This window comes from Prunus persica, chromosome G4 (assembly GCF_000346465.2).
Source record: "Prunus persica cultivar Lovell chromosome G4, Prunus_persica_NCBIv2, whole genome shotgun sequence".
Taxonomy (NCBI): domain Eukaryota; kingdom Viridiplantae; phylum Streptophyta; class Magnoliopsida; order Rosales; family Rosaceae; genus Prunus; species Prunus persica.
Window position 1 is genome coordinate 4,555,981 of NC_034012.1, and position 24,081 is coordinate 4,580,061.

At 36.6% G+C, this 24,081-nt stretch overlaps 4 protein-coding genes across 9 annotated transcripts; all 4 read left to right on the forward strand.

Annotated features, from left to right (window-relative positions):
* LOC18778317 (small RNA 2'-O-methyltransferase) lies at positions 1,249-9,379 on the forward strand. Of its 4 annotated transcripts, none has more exons than XM_020562048.1 (10): positions 1,249-1,586; positions 3,207-3,535; positions 4,097-4,186; positions 4,627-5,084; positions 5,179-5,424; positions 5,773-6,722; positions 6,965-7,116; positions 7,246-7,362; positions 7,794-7,913; positions 8,467-9,379. In XM_020562048.1, exons 2-10 carry the CDS (start codon positions 3,299-3,301, stop codon positions 8,923-8,925), a joined length of 2,829 nt encoding a protein of 942 aa, XP_020417637.1. In that variant the 5' UTR covers positions 1,249-1,586; positions 3,207-3,298; the 3' UTR covers positions 8,926-9,379. The 4 variants fall into 4 exon arrangements, with proteins under 4 accessions (XP_020417637.1, XP_007213676.1, XP_020417638.1 ...); XM_007213614.2 differs by having other exon boundaries at positions 3,242-3,535; positions 8,467-9,293; XM_020562049.1 differs by having other exon boundaries at positions 3,267-3,535; positions 8,467-9,293.
* On the forward strand, positions 10,177-11,015 carry LOC18780420 (putative germin-like protein 2-3). The gene is made up of 2 exons (XM_007214138.2): positions 10,177-10,294; positions 10,433-11,015. Exons 1-2 carry the CDS (start codon positions 10,180-10,182, stop codon positions 10,969-10,971), a joined length of 654 nt encoding a protein of 217 aa, XP_007214200.1. The 5' UTR covers positions 10,177-10,179; the 3' UTR covers positions 10,972-11,015.
* LOC18780931 lies at positions 14,456-18,381 on the forward strand. Its single transcript, XM_007214162.2, has 5 exons — positions 14,456-14,941; positions 15,508-15,720; positions 16,050-16,198; positions 16,287-16,355; positions 16,457-18,381. The coding sequence occupies exons 1-5, from the start codon at positions 14,741-14,743 to the stop codon at positions 18,099-18,101; spliced, it is 2,277 nt and encodes a 758-aa protein (XP_007214224.1). The 5' UTR covers positions 14,456-14,740; the 3' UTR covers positions 18,102-18,381.
* LOC18780955 (histidinol dehydrogenase, chloroplastic) lies at positions 18,722-23,488 on the forward strand. 3 transcript variants are annotated; one of them, XM_020562115.1, is made up of 16 exons: positions 18,766-18,856; positions 19,059-19,138; positions 19,715-19,807; positions 19,908-20,029; positions 20,146-20,198; positions 20,315-20,387; positions 20,464-20,565; positions 20,633-20,734; positions 20,842-20,913; positions 21,002-21,064; positions 21,138-21,179; positions 21,396-21,455; positions 21,586-21,696; positions 22,241-22,411; positions 22,613-22,703; positions 22,936-23,488. In XM_020562115.1, the coding sequence occupies exons 4-16, from the start codon at positions 19,937-19,939 to the stop codon at positions 23,217-23,219; spliced, it is 1,317 nt and encodes a 438-aa protein (XP_020417704.1). In that variant the 5' UTR covers positions 18,766-18,856; positions 19,059-19,138; positions 19,715-19,807; positions 19,908-19,936; the 3' UTR covers positions 23,220-23,488. The 3 variants fall into 3 exon arrangements, with proteins under 3 accessions (XP_020417703.1, XP_020417704.1, XP_007211681.1); XM_020562114.1 differs by lacking the exon at positions 19,715-19,807 and having other exon boundaries at positions 18,722-18,856; positions 19,021-19,138; XM_007211619.2 differs by lacking the exon at positions 19,715-19,807.

The window sequence follows — 24,081 nt, forward strand, 5'->3', positions numbered from 1 at the left end:
TGCTAGGCGGGAGGACACCGCCGCGATTTCGTCCTAATCGTTTAGGGGTAGGCGCCAGAGTTAGGCGGGTCGGGTGGCACTCTTCTCGACCCAACCTTATTTCATAGGCGCGCAAAAGGAGATGATGGTGGCAGAGAAAGGAGAGACGATGGGAGGCGATGGAGGCAGAGAGGTGAGAGATAAGTGAGGATAAGGGTTCGTCCAAAAAAAGTGAAGATAGGTTAGTGAAACGCTGTGTTTCACTTGTGGGTTGATATTTTAACAAGGTTCTCTTATGGATATGACTCACATATATATTATTATTATTATTATTATTAATTTTGATATAAATTTATAATTTATAATACAAAATAATTATTAAAAAAATGTGCCTAGACCAGATTACTGGCGCTAGGCCTCTGCCGCCCGCCTACTACCTATCGATTTTTCGAACATTGCCCCTTGTTGTATAGGCAATCCCTACTTCATAACATGCCGTGCTTGAACAACTAATGTTCCCCTGAAAAAAGGGACTTAAAAAAAAGAACCATTCTGAAACCTAATAAGAAGAAGAAGAATATATTCCCCTGATGTTTCAGATTTTGTTCTTTTACCGAAAAGAAAAAAGAAGATTCTTGTTTCCCACTTTTCAATACAAACGTTGCATTGGATAAAGTCTTTTGTACCACAAATTTTGTGTCGACATGTATAATTGGATCAACGAGATAAATAGTGTAAAAACAGAATTCACACAAATAACCCTTGTGAGGATAAGAAGTCGACGAAAAATACAAAGGCACCAGAGAGCTCAAAGAGAATGGGCAAGTGTGTTTATGGAAATGGGTATATAATAGGCCTGGAAATGGGTATATATTGGCCCTTCAAACATTTTGGAGACTTGATAGATAGTGCTAATCAAAATTATACGACTCAAAGACTTGGATTATGACCAATTAGGTCTAACTCAATAAAAAAGACATTGAAGTGTAGGCAAATCTTCTCAAATTCTCATTTTATAATACTTTAGCAGTGTGTGTGAAAAAAATCTTTTTCCTCTTTTTATTTATAAGAAAAAAAGAAAGAAAACAGAGTTAAATTATGCCAATGACTAAAAAGATGTAACAGTTCCCTTACACATAAATTCGAATCTTCTTCTTATAAATTATTATATAGTTTAAAATATTGCATTAAGAAAAAATGAAAAAACATAACTGAAATTAAGTAAATTGAAATAACATCCACCAAAGCCACAAAAAAAAAAAAAAAAAAAAAAAAAAAAGGGGTCAACATGACTGAAAGAAGAAGGCATCACTCCTTAGCAAGGAAGCTATGACAGACCAGAAGAAAATGACCCTGTGGGGCCCTCATATAGGCATGTACAAGTTTCATGTTAGTATTCTTCCTCCGAAACCTTTCCCTCCTTTCTCTTTATATACCGTTTCTACCAACCCAAAAAACCCCAACACACAAAACTCTTGGTTATAGTACAACACACTGTAGAACCCCAAAAGCCTCTCACTCTCTCGCGCGCGCGCACACACACACTCTCTCTCTCTCTCTCTGATCTTTGCCTTTCTTTCAGCCATTGCCGATGTTAATGTAGAAAGGTACGGCCTTTGCTCCTTCCTTTGATCATATCTTGCCCTCTCTTGCTTACCATTGCTTTGTTCACCTTTTTTTTCCTTTTTCATAAATATTCCATTGATTTTCTGGGTTTGGCTTGCTTTTCTATCTTCAATTTTTGAACGAATTCCAGCTGTTTCCTAACTTTTCTGTGCTAATTTGCTGTTTTATTTGCTTGGTTAGTCTTTTTGCTTTAAAACCCATAACTTTACTTGCTCAGTTTTTGTTCCATTTGCTTTGCGCATTGCTTTGTCATATTGGTTAGCTGAAAGCTATTTAATTTTTTATTATTCATATGTAGAATCTTGAATTTCTGATCTTTCTTATATGATCACCGAGCGACTAGATATTATGAAGAGAATTTTAACTTTGGTGATCAAAAGGTGGCTTATTGTTTTGTAATTTGGAAGTTCTACTCCCTACCCTTGGATAGGTTACTGTCCAAGTTGAGGTACAAAACAAAAGAATAAATGAACTGCTTTCTTATTTTCGGCAGATTTATTATGTAGGACGGAAATTCTTTTGCTTTTTCTTTTTCTTGAATTCAAAGATTATCTGTATATATTTTGTTTGTTTTCAATGTCAAGTTTTCGGTTTTGATAGGTTGATCATTCACACTGACAGCATTAAAATTTTTAAGCTCACTCAAATGTATTGACTTGTAATTAATCTGTCCATTTGTTTTTGGCTACTTATCACTTGGGTTGAACTCATCCAAAGGGTTTTCTCTTTTCTTTCTTTGCTTTCTTGTTCAAACTAACATAGTTAGGATGGTTGTTTAAGACTGATAAGCAAGATCCAGATATTGCATACTGAGTTGAGGTTATATGGGCATCAATTGAAGGGTGTGTTTTATTTTCTTAGGGATCATTACAGTGTCTTGTATTAAGAATTATGGGCTATAGGTTCCTCCAAAGTCTGGAAACCATTGGTTTTCATTCCAATAAGATTTGTCCATTTTAGCTGTTTTGCAACGCAATCGCATATATTTTTAGCTGTTTGGTAGCAGGATATAAAAGGTTTTTTCCTCTAACTTCAGTGCACACTTGTTCACTGTCTTCGTGCATGTTTTTATGATAAGGTTATAAAATTATTTGTTTGTTACCAAAAAAAATGTGGGTATTATATGAACTTCATGGTCCTAACACCAATTATAGTTATGATGCAATGTGATTTTGTTGTTCTTGCTGTCATGTCTGTTATTAGTATTTGTGCTCATAAGTTGGAGCTTATTCATTCCTCTCTTACAACAGTGATCATAGTTACCTAATTGGAAATCTTGTCATTGAATGAACTGGTCAAATTAACATTTATAACTTGCTTATCCCTTGTATTTCTTAACTGTGGATTTCTTTTTTCTTTTTATCTAGGGAAGACAGAGATCACTAAGGTTAATTGAAAAAAATTTAAAACTATTTTCCCAAATGACAAGTATTTACCCCAGTGTGGTTGTGGTTACAAAATGGCAAACTAACAATTTTAGTCACTCTATTTCATCTACACGTGCGTGTGCCTGACTCACTAACCTATGTATCAGTTTCTACCTATAAAATATTACTAAAATGTCCTACTGAGTTGTAACCTTGATGTTTTATTGCGTAAAGGGCATCCTATCAAACGTGTTTTTAATAACTTATAGTTGAAGACCTCTTGGATACTGATAGTTACTGAAGGAGCCCCAACTGTAACAGCACGAATGACTACATTTACACCTAAGGCTATTGTACACAAAAGATTTGGTAGCTCAGCCTGCTATAAAGTAGAGGAAGTGCACGAGTCCACGCAAAATGGATGTCCAGGGTTGGCCATTATGCAGAAGGGCCCTTGCCTTTATCGCTGTACCTTGCAGCTTCCAGAAGTTACGGTTGTATCTGGAATTTTTAAAAAGAAGAAGGATGCTGAGCAATCTGCTGCTGAATTGGCCTTAGAGAAGGTTGGTTTGTTTTCTTTTGTAGAATCTAGTATTTGGATGACTATCCAGATGTAGTCGCAGTTATTGCCACTCCCATGAATGGTGATTTTCCATAAAGGCATGGAAATTCTGTTCAATGTTCAACAGTTATAATTAGAATTAAGATTTCGACATTGATCTGTCTAATCTTCTTATGGTTGTTGCTTCTACATCACCCATCTTAATCTGGACATTTGATTTGTCTATATTCAATATGATTGTTTGTCAATTGCATGTATATGTTTTCATGTATAATGAGGCATGAGCAGTTGTCCTGCTTTGGCAGCTAATTAATTAGGCTCTTGTGCTGAGATTTGTCTTTGGCCAGATATGGAAAATAAAAGTTTTAGATATATTTGAGTTTTGTTACCATAATTAGGAGGCAACTGCTTTTCATGTTCTACATCTTCAAAATGTTAATATATGTAGGGTTTAACATGTTTCAATGAATTGATACATTATCAAAGTATTGCTTCCAAGACTAAGTGTTTTTCTTTTCTTACTTTATCAATATGGTTAGTAATGTTAATTTGTTTGCTGCAGCTAGGCATTAATCCCGCAACAAAAAGCCCTTCTCTGCAGGAAGCATGGGATGCTTTAGTCGCTCGTGTCAGTTTTTTATTTTCAGATGAGGTTGGTAAACAGTTAAAATTATGCTCTGCCACATAACTAAAAGTTTACATTTAATTTGATTAAAAAGTATATGATGACCATATTTCTTGTATCCTGGTTGTGGTCCAATATGTATGCAATAGCATTTTTCTATGTTAAAACTTTGTCCCTAAATCACTCGGTTGTAACACATGCTTAATTTTTTGTGTTTACTCTGTCAAATTCTTCTTTACCGCTCTCTCTCTCTCTCTCTCTCTCTCTCTCTCTCTCTCTCTCTCTCTACTTGTAATTTTGCTTTTGTTGTCAATGTCTCAGTTTGCTGTGGTTATGTGAAAAAGAGGGTGAATTAGCTGATATACTTTTTCTTAACCTTGATTGCTTTATAAGTTTTTGAGATTATTGATGCGTTGAAATTTTTTAGTTATCACTTTGACCTTGTCTCGTATGTTTCACTTTTGTAGTTCCTTTCAACTCTTCATCCGCTGAGTGGTCACTTCAGAGCAGCTTTGCAGAGAGATGGTGATCTTTCTGGTCAGATTCCTGCTTCTGTCATTGCCATCTTTGATGCAACACTTTGTAATATGTGTAAATCCCTTGATCCTAAGGTGGAGTCCAATCCTTTCTTGGTTATACTGTATGTTGTGAGGGCTGCTGCTAGATTATCTGAACTTATTTCTACTTCTGAGGAAGAGCTCTGGTTTAGGAGGCGAAATCCATACGCTCCTGAAACAGTGGAGTCATCATCTATCCAGCAATTAGGTTCCACAGAAATCTTTTCAATTGAAGCCATAAATGTACCATCTTCACTAGAGAAGACTGTTGAAAGAGTAATCCTTAATGTCTCATCTTCTGGATATTTCCTGGATGTTATTGCAAAACAACTTGGGTTATCGAAAACTTCTGACGTTCTGATCTCAAGGTATGTGGAAGGGATAATGGGGAAAAATCTGGGAGGACAGTTTGTTGACTCTGTAACCTTCTGTGCTTAATGTGTGGTAAAAATTCTTTGACAGGCCTATGGGTAAGGCTTCCTCTGAGACAAGACTGTACTTTGCTGCTCCCAAGCAATATCTGTTGGATATGTCTTCAGATCTTCTAAATGCCAAAGAAGCTTGTAACTCTGAAGGATCTTTGAATGCAAGAGCAAGTTACTTGTCTGGCCAAGATATATATGGTGACGCTATTTTAGCATCCATTGGATACACGTGGAGGTCCAAAGACCTTTTCTATGAAGATGTAACCCTGCAATCATATCACAGGTCTTGTCTGACTTATCCTATATTGATTGTTCACCTTCATATTCTGTTTAAAGGACTTCTCCACAAATTTAATTTCCCTAATTCTTTTAAGGATTCTTCTGCTGTCAGTGCTTGATTGTGTCAAAATTCTGACACACTTCAGTAACATATGGGATTTGGGATTTCTCTTAAGGAAGAAAAGATCCACTTCTTTGGTGTTTTTAGTACTTTTTTTTGGGTATAATGTTTAACTATTCCTGAAAAGTTACAAAGAAAAGAGGAACCTTACTCCCTTTTTCATGCTGCATCATTCATTAATAAAGTGTACAACATTGCATTATTCAATCATACTTAAATCTAAGTCTACAGGATGGTCATTGGCAAGACACCAGGTGGAATTTACAAGTTGTCCAGAGGGGCAATACTTGCAGCTGAGTTACCTTTGGCATTTACTACCAATGCAAAATGGAAGGGTTCCTTTCCAAGGGAGATGCTCTGTACATTCTGCCGTCAGCACCGGCTTGAACCCGTCTTCTCTCCTCAAAGCACTCTAGAAGAATCATCCGAGTCACCAAAATCACACAAGAAGTTAAAGGTGACAGACTTGCCTGTGAAAGAGGCACAATATGAAAATGGCTGTGTTGTTGCTGCTGGCGTAAAGGACTCGGTTGAATCCGGAGGTAGCTTTAGATGTGAAGTGAAAATAGTTTCTAAATTTCAGGATTTTATTTTAGAGTGCTCACCGAAAGATTCTTTTAAGAAACAGAGCGATTCCATCCAGAATGTTTCTTTGAAAGTTCTGTTATGGTTAAATGCATATTTTCGAGATCCAACTGTGCCTTTGGAGAGACTAAATGCTTCTGCTGATGGCCTTAACATTAGATTTGATCCCCAAAACTTTATTAAAGTATTTATGCTGTGTCAACATATTCATAATGTTAGGCATAATGAAACTGAAGAAGGAAAATCAGTATGTTCTAACTCCGTGAATGTGTCATATGCTCTGCCTGGACGTGAATTTCGTTCTCTAAATATAGAAGGACCAGATTCTGGTGTTACTCCATCTAATGGATCCTTATCATCTGTAAGTTATTCCGTATCTTTGGTGACTGAAGGTGAACATATGAAAGAACTTCTGGAGAGTAGTGATGACTTTGAGTTTGAGATAGCATCTGGATCAGTGATTCCACATCTTGAGACAGTTGTCATGCAAATGACTGTTGGTCAGTCTGCTTTTTTCAGTATGGATTTGCCCCATCAAGAGTTGATTTTAGCTGCAGCTGATGATTCTGCTAGGATGCTTCCCTTGTTGTCTTCAAGTGAGTTTCTCAGAAACAATTAGATGCATGATGTTTCATTCAGGCTGTCAAAAAGGATTTCAGTTGGACAATTTGGACATGCAATGATAACTATTTGTGAAAAAAAAAAAAAAAAAAAAATGGTTATTGATATTCATCAATAACTGAACCTATGTTGTTCTTCTTGTTATATTTCTTTTAAAAACTGTTTGTACTGAGATCTTACAGGCGATTCATTTCTTTTGGGTGTTACTGTTCTTCAGAGACCTGCTTCTTGGAGTACACTATAACTTTGTTGCAGGTAACAGAACCTCTGGAGGATAGAATGGAGCAGGCTCTTTTCAGCCCTCCACTTTCAAAACAGCGTGTCGAATATGCGGTGCAAAGCATCAAAGAATCTTGCGCCACTACTTTGGTAAATTAGTTTTTAAAATCTTCTGACTTCAAACTTGTTATCAAGCTGAAAAGAAAAAAAAAAAAAAAAAAAAAACTCTGGTAGACATATGTGATAGAGTCAATTTCATGCCCTTTGTAATCGTTGCAGGTTGACTTTGGATGTGGCTCTGGTAGTTTGTTGGATTCTTTATTAAACTATCCAACTTCTCTGGAAAAAATTGCTGGTGTTGACATTTCACAGAAGAGTCTTACCCGTGCGGCAAAGGTCTGAACCATTATAGAACTTTGAATTTTGCATGTAAGCATTTATGCAAGAAATAATATGATGAGTGTGTCAGGACCAATACTGATAGGTAGTTGCTAGGAAGGGAATTTGTCACCAGAAAGCTTCGGTGTAGCCAAAACATTGAGGGAATCAGTGTGACATCTTACCTTCCTGGTAGACTTGTGATTCACTTTGTTAAAAGTAGTATTCTAAGTTATGGTCACGAACATTAATAGTGGTTTTACTTTATTATAAAGGATCCTTTGTTTGGGTGAACCTGTTTGCATGGTCATAATGGGTACAAGAAACAAAATATTCTGTACTGAGTATGCTGATTTGAGATGATGTTCTTTGTTTGTTTCTTCCATAAAGTTTGTTTAGTTAACCACTTGTCTTAGACAAGAATCTAAATTTTCTGTTTAACATTGCAGATACTTCATTCCAAATTAGATGCCAGTATGTCAGCCATAAATTCTGCAGTTCTGTATGACGGTTCAATTACAGCTTTTGATTCACGATTGAGTGGATTTGATATTGGTACTTGCTTAGAGGTAACCTCTTACCCTTTTTTTCCTTCTTTTCTTTAAGACCTGGCTTTATGAAGAAGATTGCTATTTATTTTTCACTTAAAAGAAAAAAACAAAGTGACACCAAACTCTTTGATTGATTTATTTATTTTACTTTATATCTATTTAAGTCTCATACTCAGTCCTTACTATTTACCTTTCAATTTATCTATTCATGTATGCCAATTTGTCTAAGGTTTCTTTCTCTTTTATAGTCTTAGCAGTTGAATTTGACTATACAAGTTTTTATCTGTTCTCATCTTTTCCCCTTTAGTACTACTTGAAGACTAGTATTCTACATGCTACATAATGCTTATCAATGTCAATGAACCACTGATATTTGGTTATGTTGGGTAACTGCAAACTGGCCAGTAGCCTTTGAATTGCACACATAAACACTGGCTTGCCATTAATGTTCATCACTGTTACCAGATTATGCCTCCTGTAAATATTCCTGTTTGCACTGAAATCAAGTATGATGTCCCTGTTCTTTAGTAATTGGTTTTTATTGTTGCTTACTCTGTTTGGAATATCATAGGTCATAGAGCATATGGAGGAAGATCAAGCATCTGAGTTTGGCAATGTGGTACTGAGTTTATTTCGTCCAAGGGTTCTTATTGTCTCCACTCCAAATTATGAATACAATGTGATACTCCAGAAATCCAATTTGTCAAGCCAAGAAGATGATCCTGAAGACAAAAATCAAGCACAATCATGTAAATTTCGTAACCATGACCACAAGTTCGAGTGGACAAGAGAACAGTTCAATTGCTGGGCAACTGAATTGGCCACGAGGCACAATTACAGTGTTGAGTTCAGTGGGGTTGGGGGATCTGGTGATACAGAACCAGGTTTTGCTTCCCAGATTGCTGTCTTTATAAGGGGACCTGTACGTCAGGAAGATGTTCTTCCAGAGGTTTCAGATATGGAACATCCTTACAAAGTTATATGGGAATGGAGCAGCAACGATAGCTCAAGATCTGCTGTGACAAACTGAGACACTCGTGCAGCATTTTCAGAGCCCATGAAACAATGTTTTATTTTGACTTGGAACTGGATTCAGTGGATCTGTCTGACTTAAAACCAGGTTTTGAAGGAGGGGATCCTTACCTCAGGGAGATGATCTTCCAACTTGCAGATTTGGAACACTATGACATAGTTATATGGGAATGTAATAGTACAACTAGCAATAGGGATTAAGGAGAATAGATTACCAGCGCGTTATGTGCCGTTTGATGAGTTGGTAAGTTAAATCAAACTCATCCACTAACGCATAATGTGGTGGTGATGCTCACTGCGGATTAATGGCATTGAGCAAATCTATTCTCAGAAATAGGTAATAGGTCTTAGATATGCTCTCTGACAAATCAATGTTATGCAACGTTATGACTTATTTTTTAGTTGTCTGTGGCCTGTTAGGCTTACAGAGTTGCATGAGAGAATTTTTCTTATATGATCATGCATGGCTGTGTAGGTGCAGAATGTATTTGCGTATTCTCATATCTACACGGAAAATATGAGAAGGGAAAAAAAACATGTTTTAAACCCTGCATATGCAGATATAGCCAGTTCCTCTATGCCTCAGGCTAAGATAATGTTAATTCAGCTACATTAACAATCATCCTTCTCCCATTGACTTGGTCTTGCAAGTGGACAAAAATATAAGGCAATATAACTGATAATTCTGACCATATCAGCCCCCAGCCGGAGCAAGGTGCGCAAACAAAAAGAAAATAAAAAGGTGCTTCCGATTTTCTATAAGCTTGCTTCTGCGTCTTTTTAGCAAGATGCTATTACAATTTACAAATTCTTGACATCCTTCTTTGAAGCCAAGTCAAATAAATTGGACCCAGATGTATTTTTAGCAAGATGCTTTGGCTTAATATGTATAACATATGTATGCATGAAGAAATTCTAAATTCTAAATTCACATCACATTCACACAAGGAATAGAAAATTAAGAAAGGATTATATCCTTGAACAAATTTTGGATTTAATGGATGTGCCTCCTTGTTAACATTTGGCTTTACCAAAACTTTCAATACTTTTCCACTGTCTGTAAAGCAAGGCCGGCAGCATTTTCTTTTATATGCTTGCTTGTTCTTCATTCAGAACCATCATCCAGTTCTTGCTTCTCTATAAATAAGCAAGTTCATGCATCAATTGCTTCACATCTCTCTCTCTCTCTCTCTCAAATTTTCATTTGCAATATATAACTTGATAATCTCATAGAAAAAGCTGAAAAATTAACATGGCAAACCAAATTCTTCTGTTGACTACTTTCCTAGCTATGACATGTGCTCTGGTCATTGCTTTTGAGCCTAGTCCTTTGCAAGATTTCTGTGTTGCTGACACTACTAGCTCAGGTTGGTGTCGAAAATTCAAAATTTTCGAATTATTTAGTTTGCATTTTGAAAATATGTATCCTTCTTCTTCCTATACTTAATCTTCCAATGACTTTAACTTTGTGTGTTTGTCTTGTCATTTAAATTTGTGCATCACAGTGACCAGAGTGAATGGGCTACCCTGTTTGGACTCCAAGCTAGCACAGGCTGATCATTTCTTCTTCAGTGGACTTCACATCCCAGGCAACACCTCAAACCCTGTTGGTGGAAAAGTCACCCCAGTCAATGTGGTTCAAATTCCAGGACTCAACACCCTCGGCATCTCTCTGGCTCGCATCGACTATGCGCAATGGGGTGTTATCCCTCCCCACACTCATCCCCGTGCCACCGAGATTTTGACCGTCCTAGAAGGCAGCCTCTATGTTGGCTTTGTGACCTCAAACCCTGACAACAAGCTCATCTCAAAGGTCCTTTACAAGGGTGATGTGTTTGTGTTCCCTGTCGGGCTAGTTCACTTCCAGCAGAATGTGGGAAAAGGAAATGCCGTTTCACTCTCTTCTTTGAGCAGCCAAAACCCTGGAGTCAACACCATTGCCAATGCTGTTTTTGGAGCCAATCCTTCAATCTCAGATGATATTCTGGCCAAGTCCTTCCAGGTGGACAAAACTGTAATTAGCAGTCTTCAGGCAAAATTTTAGATGTTTTCCATGGAAAACAGTTTCTCGTATTTCATATCATCCCTCTGTTTATGCTTTGTGATTTGATCTTGTGAGCTGAATTTGTAGAAGTAGAAGCGTGTATTAAAATCTCCATGAAAATCTGATGCTTTTCATTGGAATTTCTTTGTTAAAGTAGGAACACATTGTAATTTTTGTCTCAATCTTGATTCATATTTGAGTGGCCCTTGTGGAAGATGTCATTTGCTTACATGGGAATTTTCAGTTTCACAATAATTTGACTAACCAAACCATATATCAGCTTGTTTGAGTGGTTTTCTATTTGTACTAAAAGGCATCCAAATTCGACATTTATTTTCGGAAGGTTACTTAATTCCCAAGTAAAAACATTGGATCCGTGGGTTTCCTAATTGGAATATGATTATTTCAAATTTCCTAGCTAGTTACTTATTTTCGCATTAACTAAATCATATATTTACATGATGAAACAATTGACATGTTAAATTAATAATCGACTGTAACTTTTATCTCAAGTTGCCTGTAACTTTTAGTCAATCTTTCATTAAACAAGTAACATATACATGACTTTCCTTATCCTACTTGATACACAAGAATCTTAAAATTACTAGGAAATCTAAGACTTTCCTAATCCTACTTGATACACAAAAATTCTTAGATTACAAGGAAATCCAAATCCCTAATACACAACATTCAGCATATTCAACTCTATATTGAATGACTAATCATATTAGTCCGATCATATAATGCATTGCGAGCTCACATGATCGATTCATAAACGAGCATGTATCAACGATCAAATTCGCCCACTCGCGCCGCATTGATTAATAAAAAAAAAAACAATTGGTCATGAATCATGATAGTTAATGAAATAATTAGACATGGTTGGCTTATTTTACTAATTGAAATAGGATTATTTAATCTTCCAAGTAGTTACTTGATTTCCAAGCTAAAACATAACTAGGTTTAGGGCTTGGACATTCTATATGTGGCAAAGCTCTGCTCTCTTATTCAACTTCACAGCCAATATTACCTTTGAATATTGATCTCTCTCTGTTTGAGTAAATTAAAGCTTCAAGAAACTATTAATTGGTCATCAATTCAATGGTGTTCAAGTTGAGCTACCATCTTCGCATGTCCCCGTTCAAGAACCAAAACTCATCACAACAGACCACAGGCGCCACCTCCAATCTTGAAATCCGCAGGAGGCAGAGGCTCCAATTCGAACTCCTAACTTACCAAAACGACGTCGCGTCCCACACTTTGCTCGATGACGTGGTCTCTCCATTGTTGACCACAAAGAGCCTCATTGTGGCTCCCCGCGTCATAGTGTCGCCCACACTGCGCCAGCTCTTCGTTCGCAATGCGCTTGCAAGTTCGAGTATCAACCATGTGATGCAAATAGCTGAGGCAACTGAGGCTATTGGGGTCAGAGAGTTTGGGGTGGTGGCTGAGGTTGAGGTCATAAAAGTTGATATTTTTGATCAACAAGAAGTGTTGGGCAAGACAGTGTACTCAGCCTCTTTATCCGAGTTTGATCACTCTTCCTGTACATTAGAGTAGTGTAGAACATTGCTCTGTCAAGTGATTATTTTTTATCAATTAGGAGGATAATCAAAGTATATGTATTTGTGATGTTCGATAGTTAGTTATTGTTAATTTTAAGGTGATGATATAATTTCGTTGTGAGTGTATTTGCATGTTGTAACGATATTTTTAACAATATAATATTTTTTTTGATAAAAACAGTATCAAATTATTATCTTTTATTATTATAATATATCAGAGAGCTTCCATTGAGGGATCCCTCAAATAAGTTTATTTGAGGGACACCCCTTGTAGGCCCCACTCCGGATTGTATTTCACTAATCCAAACCGTCTATTTTGTAGATACTCATTCAAAGATCATCTCTACAAAAAATCACTTGAATCCGATATCATTTGACCACTCAATTAAGTTATTGAAATTTTAGCATTTTCTTGAAGCACCGTGTTCATTGATTTTGTAAGACACAATTGGATGTCGAAACGGTTTCCGATTTGTCTAATTTTTTGTAAGGATGATCTATAAATGAAGACCTAAAAAATAAATGGTTTGGATCATTGGAAAAAAAATTGTAGGGTACCCCAAAGGGCGTCCCTCAAATAAAATTATTTGAGGGATCCCTCAATAGAAGGGGACTGATAATATATATATATATAGGAGAATCGAACTAGGACCTTAGGTGTAGAGGTAAATGTTCTTAACCAAGAGAGCTACAAGCTCCTTACATATTACTTATTATCAAAAGATGTTGTCTACAATTTAGAATGTACTGCCTAAAATGGAAAGAAACTAACAATCAAACCAAAGTGAGAAAAGTTTCAGTAGCCTCTCCCCTTTGGGGTTGGTGGCCTCCATCTCTCTACTACTCCCTTTCCTTCCCCTCCTCCACTCCCAGATCTTCCCCCCTCTCCTCCTTTTCCCTCTCGTTCCCTCAACCCCTATCCTCTCTAGGGCTTCTATCAGCTTTTGGCTAGATTTTGGTGTTTGGCCATCTTGGTTGAGTTTGTTAGCTGCTTGGCTATCTTGGGGACAGTATGGTGGCAGATTGGCTTTTTTGTGTGTGTGTGTATGCTGAGGCCTTTGCCTGGTTTTTCCAAGTTTGTGGCTTTTATGCTTGAATTTCTTTGGCTATGTGTGGCTATGAGTGAAGGTATACTTTGTGCATTTGATGTTGATGGTGTATTTTATTTATTTATTTTTTCGTCATTGTATTTGGATTAACCATTTGTAGTTATTGTGCTTATGTATTTGGATTAATCATTTGTGGTTATTGTGCTTTAGTATTTGTATTAATCATATGTGGTTATTTGTATTAATCATTACTGCTGACGATCTTTACTGTTGAATTATGAATACAATCTATCACATTTCTCTATAAAAAAAGACAAACTAAATTCAATGTACAAAACTCCAACATATGTATAGAGTTGTTTTATGGCAACTTTACATTAGATTCATGTTACTTAGAAGTCTCAAACAGACCGAGCTGACTTGAACATTGCACAAGTTCGACTCAATGAAGTAAGGCCTGACACGGCACGGTTCGATTAACGTGGTTACTTCTCTTTCCCATCTCATAATATTGATTTGATTGTTATAATTTGAGTGTTTAATCAATATAATGGGCTAGTCTATTTATTTAAAAATAATTAGATGATTTAACCATTTTCAAATTTGTCATGTTTTTTTTCGTATAGATGATCTTTAATGGTGGCGTATAAAGTATAGATGACTACCATCATCATACTATCTGATCTGTGTTGCGGGATGAGAAGAAAAAAGATAAAAGATAGCATTTCACTTTCGTTTAAAACGGAAAAAACCCAGTTTGGCACGTGCCAAACACACGTGCGAATGCGTCCCTAATCCCAACGGCTAGTAATTATAAATAAACGGCTATTTTTCTTTTTTCTTTTTGCGTCTACTTTCTCTCATTCACCTTCGCTCGCCTTTCTACTTTTTCTTTCACTTTCTCTGTGATTTCTCCCACTTTCTCACCAATTCCCAGAAAACCCATAATAATATAAACAATCTCCCGGCAGGACAAACTACTGGTTTTCCTTGCCTCTACAAGAAGACGCTTTCTGCTCGATCAATAAACGAGTCTGAACATTTTTCTCAATACTAAAAACACTTTCTTGGAGATTCAAGAAAAGGGTCTCAAGATTTTCTCGAGAAAATTGACTTTCTCCTGAGTAATTTTATAGATTTCTCTCAAAGTAGGCAATGTGGACCAGAGACAAGAGTTTACACACCAGAGGCTTCTCGACGCCGCCTCCGACATGGAAGTCAGGGCCGCCAAACCCTCCGATGGTGCCAATGTCGGAGAGAAAGAGAGTGTCCCCTTCAGACGGAGGCGATCTTTTTCATGTCATGCATAAAGTGCCTGTTGGCGATTCTCCGTACGTCAGAGCCAAACAAGTTCAGGTAAGCAAGTTTGAATTTTTATGGGTAAATTTGATTTTAGTAATTTGGCATTCAGTGTTCGTTTGGTTCTTTTTCAAGATTAGCCACTGTCTTCCTTTGTTGTTAATTGGTCTGTATGTTTTGGGATTTGTATCTTAAGCTGACTCAATTTATTTTTTATGGAAAGCAAGAACTTATTACCAATTCTGTTGATTACATTAATGCAGATTATCTTGGACCCATTTGTTTTGGGGAATTTGTTAAGACAAGGAAGAAGGAAATGAATTATGAAGTTTTGTTCTTGTGTGAGTAAATGGACTGAGTTTTGTTCTTGTTAATACAAGCTGAGTTGATTGGTTGTCCTGTGAAATCACTGTTTAATGGGCTGGGAAGTATTGGGTAAATGTATAACTCAAAGCATGTATAAGATTTAGTGATCACACTTTGGAGTTCTGATAAAAGTTACTAGAGTTGATCTTTAAAACAACCATTTGAATTTTTTTTGGTTAAAGCATGATTGGGGTTTTTTTTCATTTTTTTTTTCACTGTTATATGTATTTTATCAATTTTCATTTCTTGAAATGCAGTTGATAGAAAAGGATCCAAGCAAAGCCATATCCCTCTTCTGGGCTGCTATAAATGCGGGGGATCGAGTTGATAGTGCCTTGAAAGACATGGCAATTGTGATGAAACAATTGAATCGATCGGAGGAGGCAATTGAAGCTATCAAATCTTTTCGTCATCTCTGCCCGCATGACTCTCAGGAATCTCTTAACAATGTGTTAGTTGAACTGTACAAGGTAAAAGCACCTCCATTTCTTCAACAAGTTACTTATATTTCATTAGCACTTTTATATGCTGCTTTAACTCCATCACTGTAGGAGATATAAAAGTGGTTTACAAGTGATGTTCAGCACTTTTAGAAAGTTTAGGGCTTAAATCTGAGTACCTTTTTTTTTTCACACTATGTTGAGGTGACAAAGAGGCTAAGAGTGAATGATTAATATTATAGATGCATTTCTGAATATCTATCATGATAAAACATTTTCAGGTATATCAAACTTCTTTTTGTGTGCGTGTGTATGTTTATGCATTGCTCAGTTTGTTTTTACATTTACCGGTTTTGCAGAGGGCGGGGAGGATTGAAGAAGAGATTGAAATGCTTCAATCCAAATTGAAACACATTGACGAAGGTATAGCTTTTGGTGGAAGGAGGACAAAGACCGCAAGATCTCAGGGGAAAAAGGTTCAAATTACTGTTGAACAAGAGAGATCAAGGTGAATATCACAGCTTTCTCATTCTTCTTACTAATTTTACCACAAAGTTTTTGCATAATTAGATGACTTAGGTCCTTTATCAATGCAGAATACTAGGAAACTTGGCCTGGGCTTACTTGCAGCAAGGTAATTACAAAACTGCTGAAGAATATTACATGTAAGTTTTCTTGCATCCTTCTCTATATTCCTACATGTGAAACCATATTTTCTTTTATATATATATATATATATATATGATTTATTCCATAAAAATCTCAGGAAATCTCTGTCATTGGAGCTAGATAAGAACAAGCAGTGCAATTTGGCAATCTGCTTGATGCACATGAACAGACTTGCGGAAGCAAAATCTCTGCTTCAAGTCGTAAGAGCTTCATCTGGAAATAAACCAATGGATGAATCTTACGCTAAGTCCTTTGAGCGTGCAATTCAGATGCTGACTGAACTAGAGGCAAAATCAGTTTTAAGACCAATTCAACTGGATGAAAACTGCTGCAAAGAAATTTCAAGATTCCCTATATCACCCATCAACAGAAACTCGAAACAAGGTAATAGCTTGACAAACGAAGGTCAGCATTATGTTTCTGGATGCATGATCTCTAGAAGATGGGCTGATGGACATGAAGAAGAGACTGTATCTGTTAATAAGTGGAAGAAAGATTGTTATTTCAAAAACTCATGTGAGGGCAGGTCTAGTTTTTCCAGCAGAATGAAGGAAAATCAGGGTGGTATAGTTGGAACCGAAACAACTCCATATTCAAAAACATTCTTTTCTCCAGCTCCTGATATATGGAATCGAGAAGTTCTATTTACACAACCAAGAAGATCTTCACGGGGATTTAATGATGGACATCAGACTAGGGAAATATGGGGACGTGGTGTTGGCAGTTCAAATAAAAAACTTTCATTTGAGTCATGTTCAAGAACAGAAAACATGCGAGCACATGTTGTTCGAAGTCTCAATGAAGATTTGCTAGCCTCAACAACTGGAAAGTCAGAAGTGGCATTTCAAAACTCAGTATCTAGTATTTCTTCACCAATTAGCAGAGATTTGAGGAGGAGGCCCCAAAAAGATGCAGCAGTACGATCTGTTTTGCAACCTATATCAAGTGGAAATTGGAAGTGTACTTCTCGGGCAAATGATGGCTGTTTCCAACTGAAAGATGAAGCTGTGGTGGTCAGTTCTTCCCAGAATACTGTGAATGGAGACTGGAGAAGGACCAGTTGGGAAAATGATGGTATGAAGAAATCTGCAGAACCACTAATGGTAGGTGAAGATGCAAAAGCACTAGAAATTTCAACTGATGGAGGTCCGAATCAGAGTTCTGATACAACTGCTTTTGTGGAAGACTGCTTTGGAGAGAACACTTCCAGTAAAGTAGATGATGTCCATCAACCCATAGCAGAAAATCAAAAGCCGGCGCCTGATTTTTCAATGTACAGTAAGTGTAAGAAAAGTTGGGCAGATATGGTTGAAGAAGAAGAACAAGAATTGCTGAATGGAAGAACCGAGTATTTTGATAGTTGGTATACTGAAGATGGGTTTAACAATGAGAACCTGAATTGCAACATAACCCCTGAAAGTCCTTGTCTACAAAGTCAAATGAAAAGTTTGGGCCAAAAGCTTCAATCCACTGATCTTGTAGATGAATATGTATCTGGAAATGCTGCTTCATCAAGGAATTCTACCGTGCGCCGTTCTTTGTGCTTTGGTCAGCAGCAGGAGCAAGAGTCAGTAGATTACATCAGTTCATCACCAGTTCCAAAGGAGGCTTTGAATTTTGAAGGCTCTGACTCTGTGCAGGCAAATGGGAAGGGTTCTATTTATGGAAAGAATTCGAGTTTCAGTAGGAGAAAAAGGTTGCAGAGTTTCCAAGATATAACTGAATTTCAAGACAGTCCATGAGCTTTGAATCAGTTACAGACAGAGAACAAATGTCCCCATGGAAAAACTGCAGTGTTTGTTTATGCCAATTGATATACAGTATTATATAGTACTTGTTGGAGTATCTCTGTATGATTCAGTCTCTTCTTTCCATCTCAGTGTGTCATTTGCTTCAAGCTTGCTTTGTATATCTCTCACATTTTCATTCGTATGTTGTAAAAAGGGTTTTTGATACAAAGTTGTACAACTACTAGTTTTTGCTTAGGAAGCCTTATAGGAATGAATCAATTACTTGTTGCTCCTTCAGTTACTCCTTTTTTTTTTTTTTTTTTTTTTTTTTTTTGGAAAAAAAAATTATATAAACTCCTCCAGTTACTTTGTTGGTCGACGAATGATTGATAGTTCGTGTATGAATTTAAAAATACACCCATCATTTGGGTAATCTTCTGTATTTGACCCATTTTAAAAAAATAAATAATTATTTTATCAAATTAAAGAAAAGAACTACAAAACTATTTCTAACACCTAAAAATTAGGTTTGTACACTTTTTTTTTGCCACAGTGGGTAATTTCGCTTCGGCTTTGGGTTAAATTCGTAATCAAACCGGGTGAGGGAAAGTTTGGGCCGGTTACACCGGGTTTACCACTTCCAGCCCACAACTGGACAACAGAGGCCGAACACCCAAGCGCACTCTCTGTGCTTAGCTAGTAAAAGCAGTAGCCACCCATACGCTTCCAGTCAGTCACCGCCGTCGCGTTTACTTTCCACTTTGCAGGTAATCTTAACTTGTCCCACCTTTCCTTCGCAATCCCATGCGCAAATTCTTTATGGTCAATTTTTCTTTTCTTTTTCTCTACCATTTCTCACCAGCCAAACAATAGACAAAGAATGTTTTTCTTTTTCTTTTCGTGCATATTAATTGAGTTGGTCTGATTGAAGGCGGTGATGGACAGTCAGATTCTATGTTTTAATCGCAGCAGCAGTCATTGTTTTATCAAACGACAATATCATCCTCTAATCGCTGCGCCGAAAACTACAAATCTTTTTCTTCGACGAGGTATGAGGCCACCATTTGCTCGATTTCATGAATTTATTGGTTCATGTTTTTTTATTGTAGTATCAAAATGTAATGTTAATTAAAAGAGTGAATTTTACTTAGTTTCTGCTAACCATCGAATATAATTCAATTGTTTTCACCATATATGTTAAATTTCAAGTCGACTGAATATATCCAAGCATTCCATCTGTATTGTATCAAGTTGGTATTTTTCGTATACATGTTTATGCTAGAAATTGAGCTTTCTTGATTGTTTATGTGCTGACCATTGAATTTATTTCTTTATTCATGTTCACAATATATGTCAAATTGTAAGTTCGTTTGGTATCTTTAACCTTTTCATCTGTACTAGCACAGTGCTTGTCAGTATCGGATTGACTTGAAATTTGGTGAAATCGTTGGCATGATTAGGATATGGTCAACAGTTGGATTGAAAAATACGAATCCTCTATAAAGTTATTCAGCTGTGTAAAGCTAATGAGTTTTAGATTTATGTCAGTTGACTCATCTATGTTTACGTTTGTGCAAATAAAGTGTGCAAACTTACCCACTAAAAGACGTTTTTATACTTAAAAGGTAAATTTATGTATAAATGCTGCTTGTCTGTCCATATGTGCAAGTTATGCGGTAGATGATAGATGCTTATGTATACAAGTTAACTCCTGTGAGGTAAGTAAGCTTTGGAATCTGTTTCCTGACCCAGAAATGTAATGCTATTTCTTATTTGTACTTCTTTTCCCTGATATTCTAAAGTTGACTGTTGGCTTAGGGTTTGCTTGTAAGGGAACAACTTGCTCAATGAAGTCTTACAGGTTGTCTGAACTATCTCCACCGGAGGTTGAAGGCCTGAAAGCTCGTCCTCGAATTGATTTTTCTTCCATTTTTAGCACGGTGAGCCTTTCTTTTGTTCCCAAATCCTGACTGTTCTTTGAAAACCTGACATTTTTGGGGGTATTTATATTCATAAATGAAGTAGCTCATGAATTATGGTAGCCATACTTGGTTAGGTCAACCCAATAGTTGATGATGTTCGCAAAAGAGGCGATGCTGCAATCAAGGAGTATGTACTTCTTTGATTATTTTTTAAATTAATTTATTGATTTATTATCGCAGCAATTTTACTAATAAAGTAAATTTTTTTATTTTTAAATTTTGTTTATTTTTTCTCTCACACAGATATACTGCAAGGTTTGACAAAGTAGAACTGGATAACATTGTCGTAGAAGTTTCTGAGCTTCCAGATCCAGAGGTATTGCCATTTAGACATGTTTTCTAGATACAAGATATTTATTTATGTTTTCAATTCTGATATCTTCCTCATGCAGCTTGATGCAGCTATTAGAGAAGCATTTGACGTGGCATATGACAACATATATGCATTTCATTTTGCTCAGAAATCAGCTGAGAAGAGTGTTGAGAACATGAAGGTAAGCCCATATTGTAGCTTGCTTCTTCCTATATACACAGAGCCCTTACGTATCTTTAACCTCTTAGGGTGTCAAATGTAAACGGGTGGCGAGAAGCATCGGTTCTGTGGGTGTTTATGTTCCAGGAGGAACTGCAGTTTTACCTTCAACAGCTCTGATGCTTTCAGTTGTAAGTTGATCATATTTGTTGTAAAAGTTTCTCTGTGGTCTTGATCATGGTTATTGATTATTAAGTCGCAATGATTTGATGGACTTCTGCTTTATCATGTGTACCAGCCTGCACAGATTGCTGGGTGTAAAACTGTTGTTCTTGCAACTCCCCCAAGTCAGGATGGCACCATATGCAAGGTATGTGTCAGGCATTCTTTACTTTGGACGGAATGCATTATGAAGGGATTCCTAAATGAGAGATGATCATTTTTGTTTTGCCCTTCAGGAAGTACTATATTGTGCAAAGAAGGCTGGTGTAACTCACATCCTTAAAGCTGGTGGTGCTCAGGTTTATAAACAGCAAAAGTATTCTTATATACTTCATTACATTCAGCAATTTGACAATATTTTTTGCTTTGCAGGCAATAGCTGCTATGGCTTGGGGTACCAAATCTTGCCCAAAGGTGTTAGTTTCCCATTATCTTGTTATTATGCTTTTCATAACTCATGCAGATATTTGTGCCAAGGCCTTAAATTTGTTGCTAAGTTTTTAACTCGGGTTCTGAACCTCTGAGCTTGATTTCTTTTGAATAAAAATAGAGGACCAAAGTTAGCTTAGCTAATTTGTTGTAATTTTTCTTTCAAATTTCAATCTAATTTTGTTTTCAAATAATTTGCAGGTTGAAAAAATTTTTGGCCCTGGAAATCAATATGTCACTGCTGCAAAAATGATTCTCCAGGTACTCATATTTACTATTAGAAGTTGTTTTCCTAACTTTTGTTGAAGTTGAAAAATGGGAGTTAAGGGAGATTCATTGTTTTTACCATATTGATTTGACTTCCTACCCACCCTTCTAATTTTCTTAACAGAACAGCGAAGCCATGGTTTCAATTGACATGCCTGCAGGCCCTTCAGAAGTTTTGGTCATTGCTGACAAACATGCCAGTCCTGTTCATATAGCTGCAGATTTGCTTTCTCAGGTACTTACTTGTCCTGCAATGCTTCTTTAAGTTTGTGATTGATCACTTTCATAATGAAAGGTTCAGGCTGTTCTGTTATGGTTCATTTTTTCTGCTGTGACGTAATGGTAAAATCCAACGGTATTAAGTGTTTCCTGCCTGAAGTGTTACAATATGACAGGTCTCGTTTAATTGTTTATATTAAAACCAATTCCAATATTCCTGCCGGTTAGATTCCACGTTAAGAATTGAAACATAATCATATTAGGTACTTGTGATTCAGATGTCTTTGCTTGAAGTAAATACAATTTTGAACCTTTACTGTTTGGAATATTAATCAACTTCAGTTTATTGAACTGCTTCAAGTAAGAGTACTCTGTATTTAGTTTTCCCCTATAATAAGATATCTAGCTTTTACTACAGAATATATGAATTTTAGTATAATAAGGCACATTTGTTATTTGTTGCAGAAATTTTAGTGCATTATATGAAATCTAAATGCTTGATATAGTATTTGGGAATGCTTGTGGTCAACCTAATGTATGAGTAACTAATGCAATTTCAGGCTGAGCATGGCCCTGATAGTCAAGTTGTTCTTGTAATTGCTGGGGATGGTGTGGATTTTAAAGCTATAGAGGAGGAAATCAGCAAACAGTGCCAAAGCCTACCAAGGGGAGAGTTTGCCTCAAAAGCACTGAGCCACAGTTTCACAGTGTTTGCTCGCGATATGGTTGAGGTTTGTCCTTGCATCCTAATATGACATGTCTATCACCAAAACATCATTGGAATCACAATGAGGAAAGGGTTTCTTTCGTATTTTTATGAAGAAAATTATGTTAGAATGTGCAAGCGTACATGCATTAATTTTTGTTTACTTGTATGTTGTTTGAGAAGTTTTGCGTGATTCTGAAACTAGACATGATTGTGGCTGTTTCAGGCAGTCTATTTTTCAAACTTATATGCACCTGAGCATCTGATCATCAATGTCAAGGATGCAGAAAAATGGGAGAGTTTCATTGAGAATGCAGGTATAGTTCTCATATACTGTTACTTGACAGTTGTCCTTCTTTTTCTTTCATTTTCCTTTTCCTTTTGCTGGTAACTTTGGCGGTGATTGCGAACATAGGTCTATTTGAGTGTCATGCCATTTATCACTAATTGGTTATTTACATGTGCATTTTGCATGCATCACACTTTTTTCTTCCGGTCGGTCGAAATAAGATGATTAGATATCTGAACTTTGATATCTTTCCCCTACAGGTTCTGTATTCTTAGGACAGTGGACACCAGAGAGTGTGGGAGATTATGCGAGTGGGACAAACCATGTCCTCCCAACATATGGCTATGCGAGGATGTATGGTGGTGTGTCTTTGGACTCCTTTCTTAAGTACATGACAGTGCAGTCTTTGACAGAGGAAGGTTTGCAAAAGCTTGGCCCGTATGTGGCAACCATGGCTGAAGTTGAGGGACTAGAGGCTCACAAGAGAGCTGTAACCCTTAGACTTAAGGATATCGAAGCCAGGCAGGTTCCGAATGTGAGGTGATTACTGCGCAACCTTTCCCAAATTTGTTCTACTCTTTGGGAAAATTGCCATTTTTGAGAACATGTACCAGCTAGCTAGTGTTGAAATCTGCAAATGATGCAATTTTGATTGTTGTAATATATAAATTTGGCTTATTGTACTATATAAATTTGGTAAGCAAGCTGGTGGGTGGAATGGTGGGGCCAAAATAGGGATTAAACTGGTGTTGTAGGTTGATAATGTTTATTGAATAATCATCTCTTTCTTTTGAAGCCATTTTCATTTCTTTCTTTTGAAGCCATTCTCATTTCTTTCGTTTATTTATTTTAAATCTGATAAATGCAATAATAATGTTTTACAAAGCTTGGAAAATATGTTGTTGCTGTTGTTGAGATCCAAAGCTGTTCACTTTTGGACTTACCAGTGGAATATATGGCATCACCACCGTAATTGTTGCATCATTCTTATTTTCAATTGTTGATCATCATTACCAAAATCTTTTCATTCTTGTATGTATTTTTGGCTCCTGTACCTAATTCAAATTGCTCTGTTCTTCCTAATCCTAATCTCATTTCCAAACTTCCCTAACCATCATAGCTAACGTTTTCATGCTTTCTTTTTCCCATTTGATCAGTCATGCGGATAGGAAGAGATTAATTCGCACGGCAAGTTGTTAATCATGTAATTCGGTTTTACCTCATCAGACATGATTCTACCTAATCATAGAATTGTACCTGATCAGAAATGATCCTGCCTAATTAAACACAATTTTACACCAGATACCTCTTAGTTCAATGGTATTTTAATAGATAAATTTGATAATACTCCATGGGTAGAACTTACCCATAAAAATCGGCTTGTAAAGAAACATTGCTCAAGATTT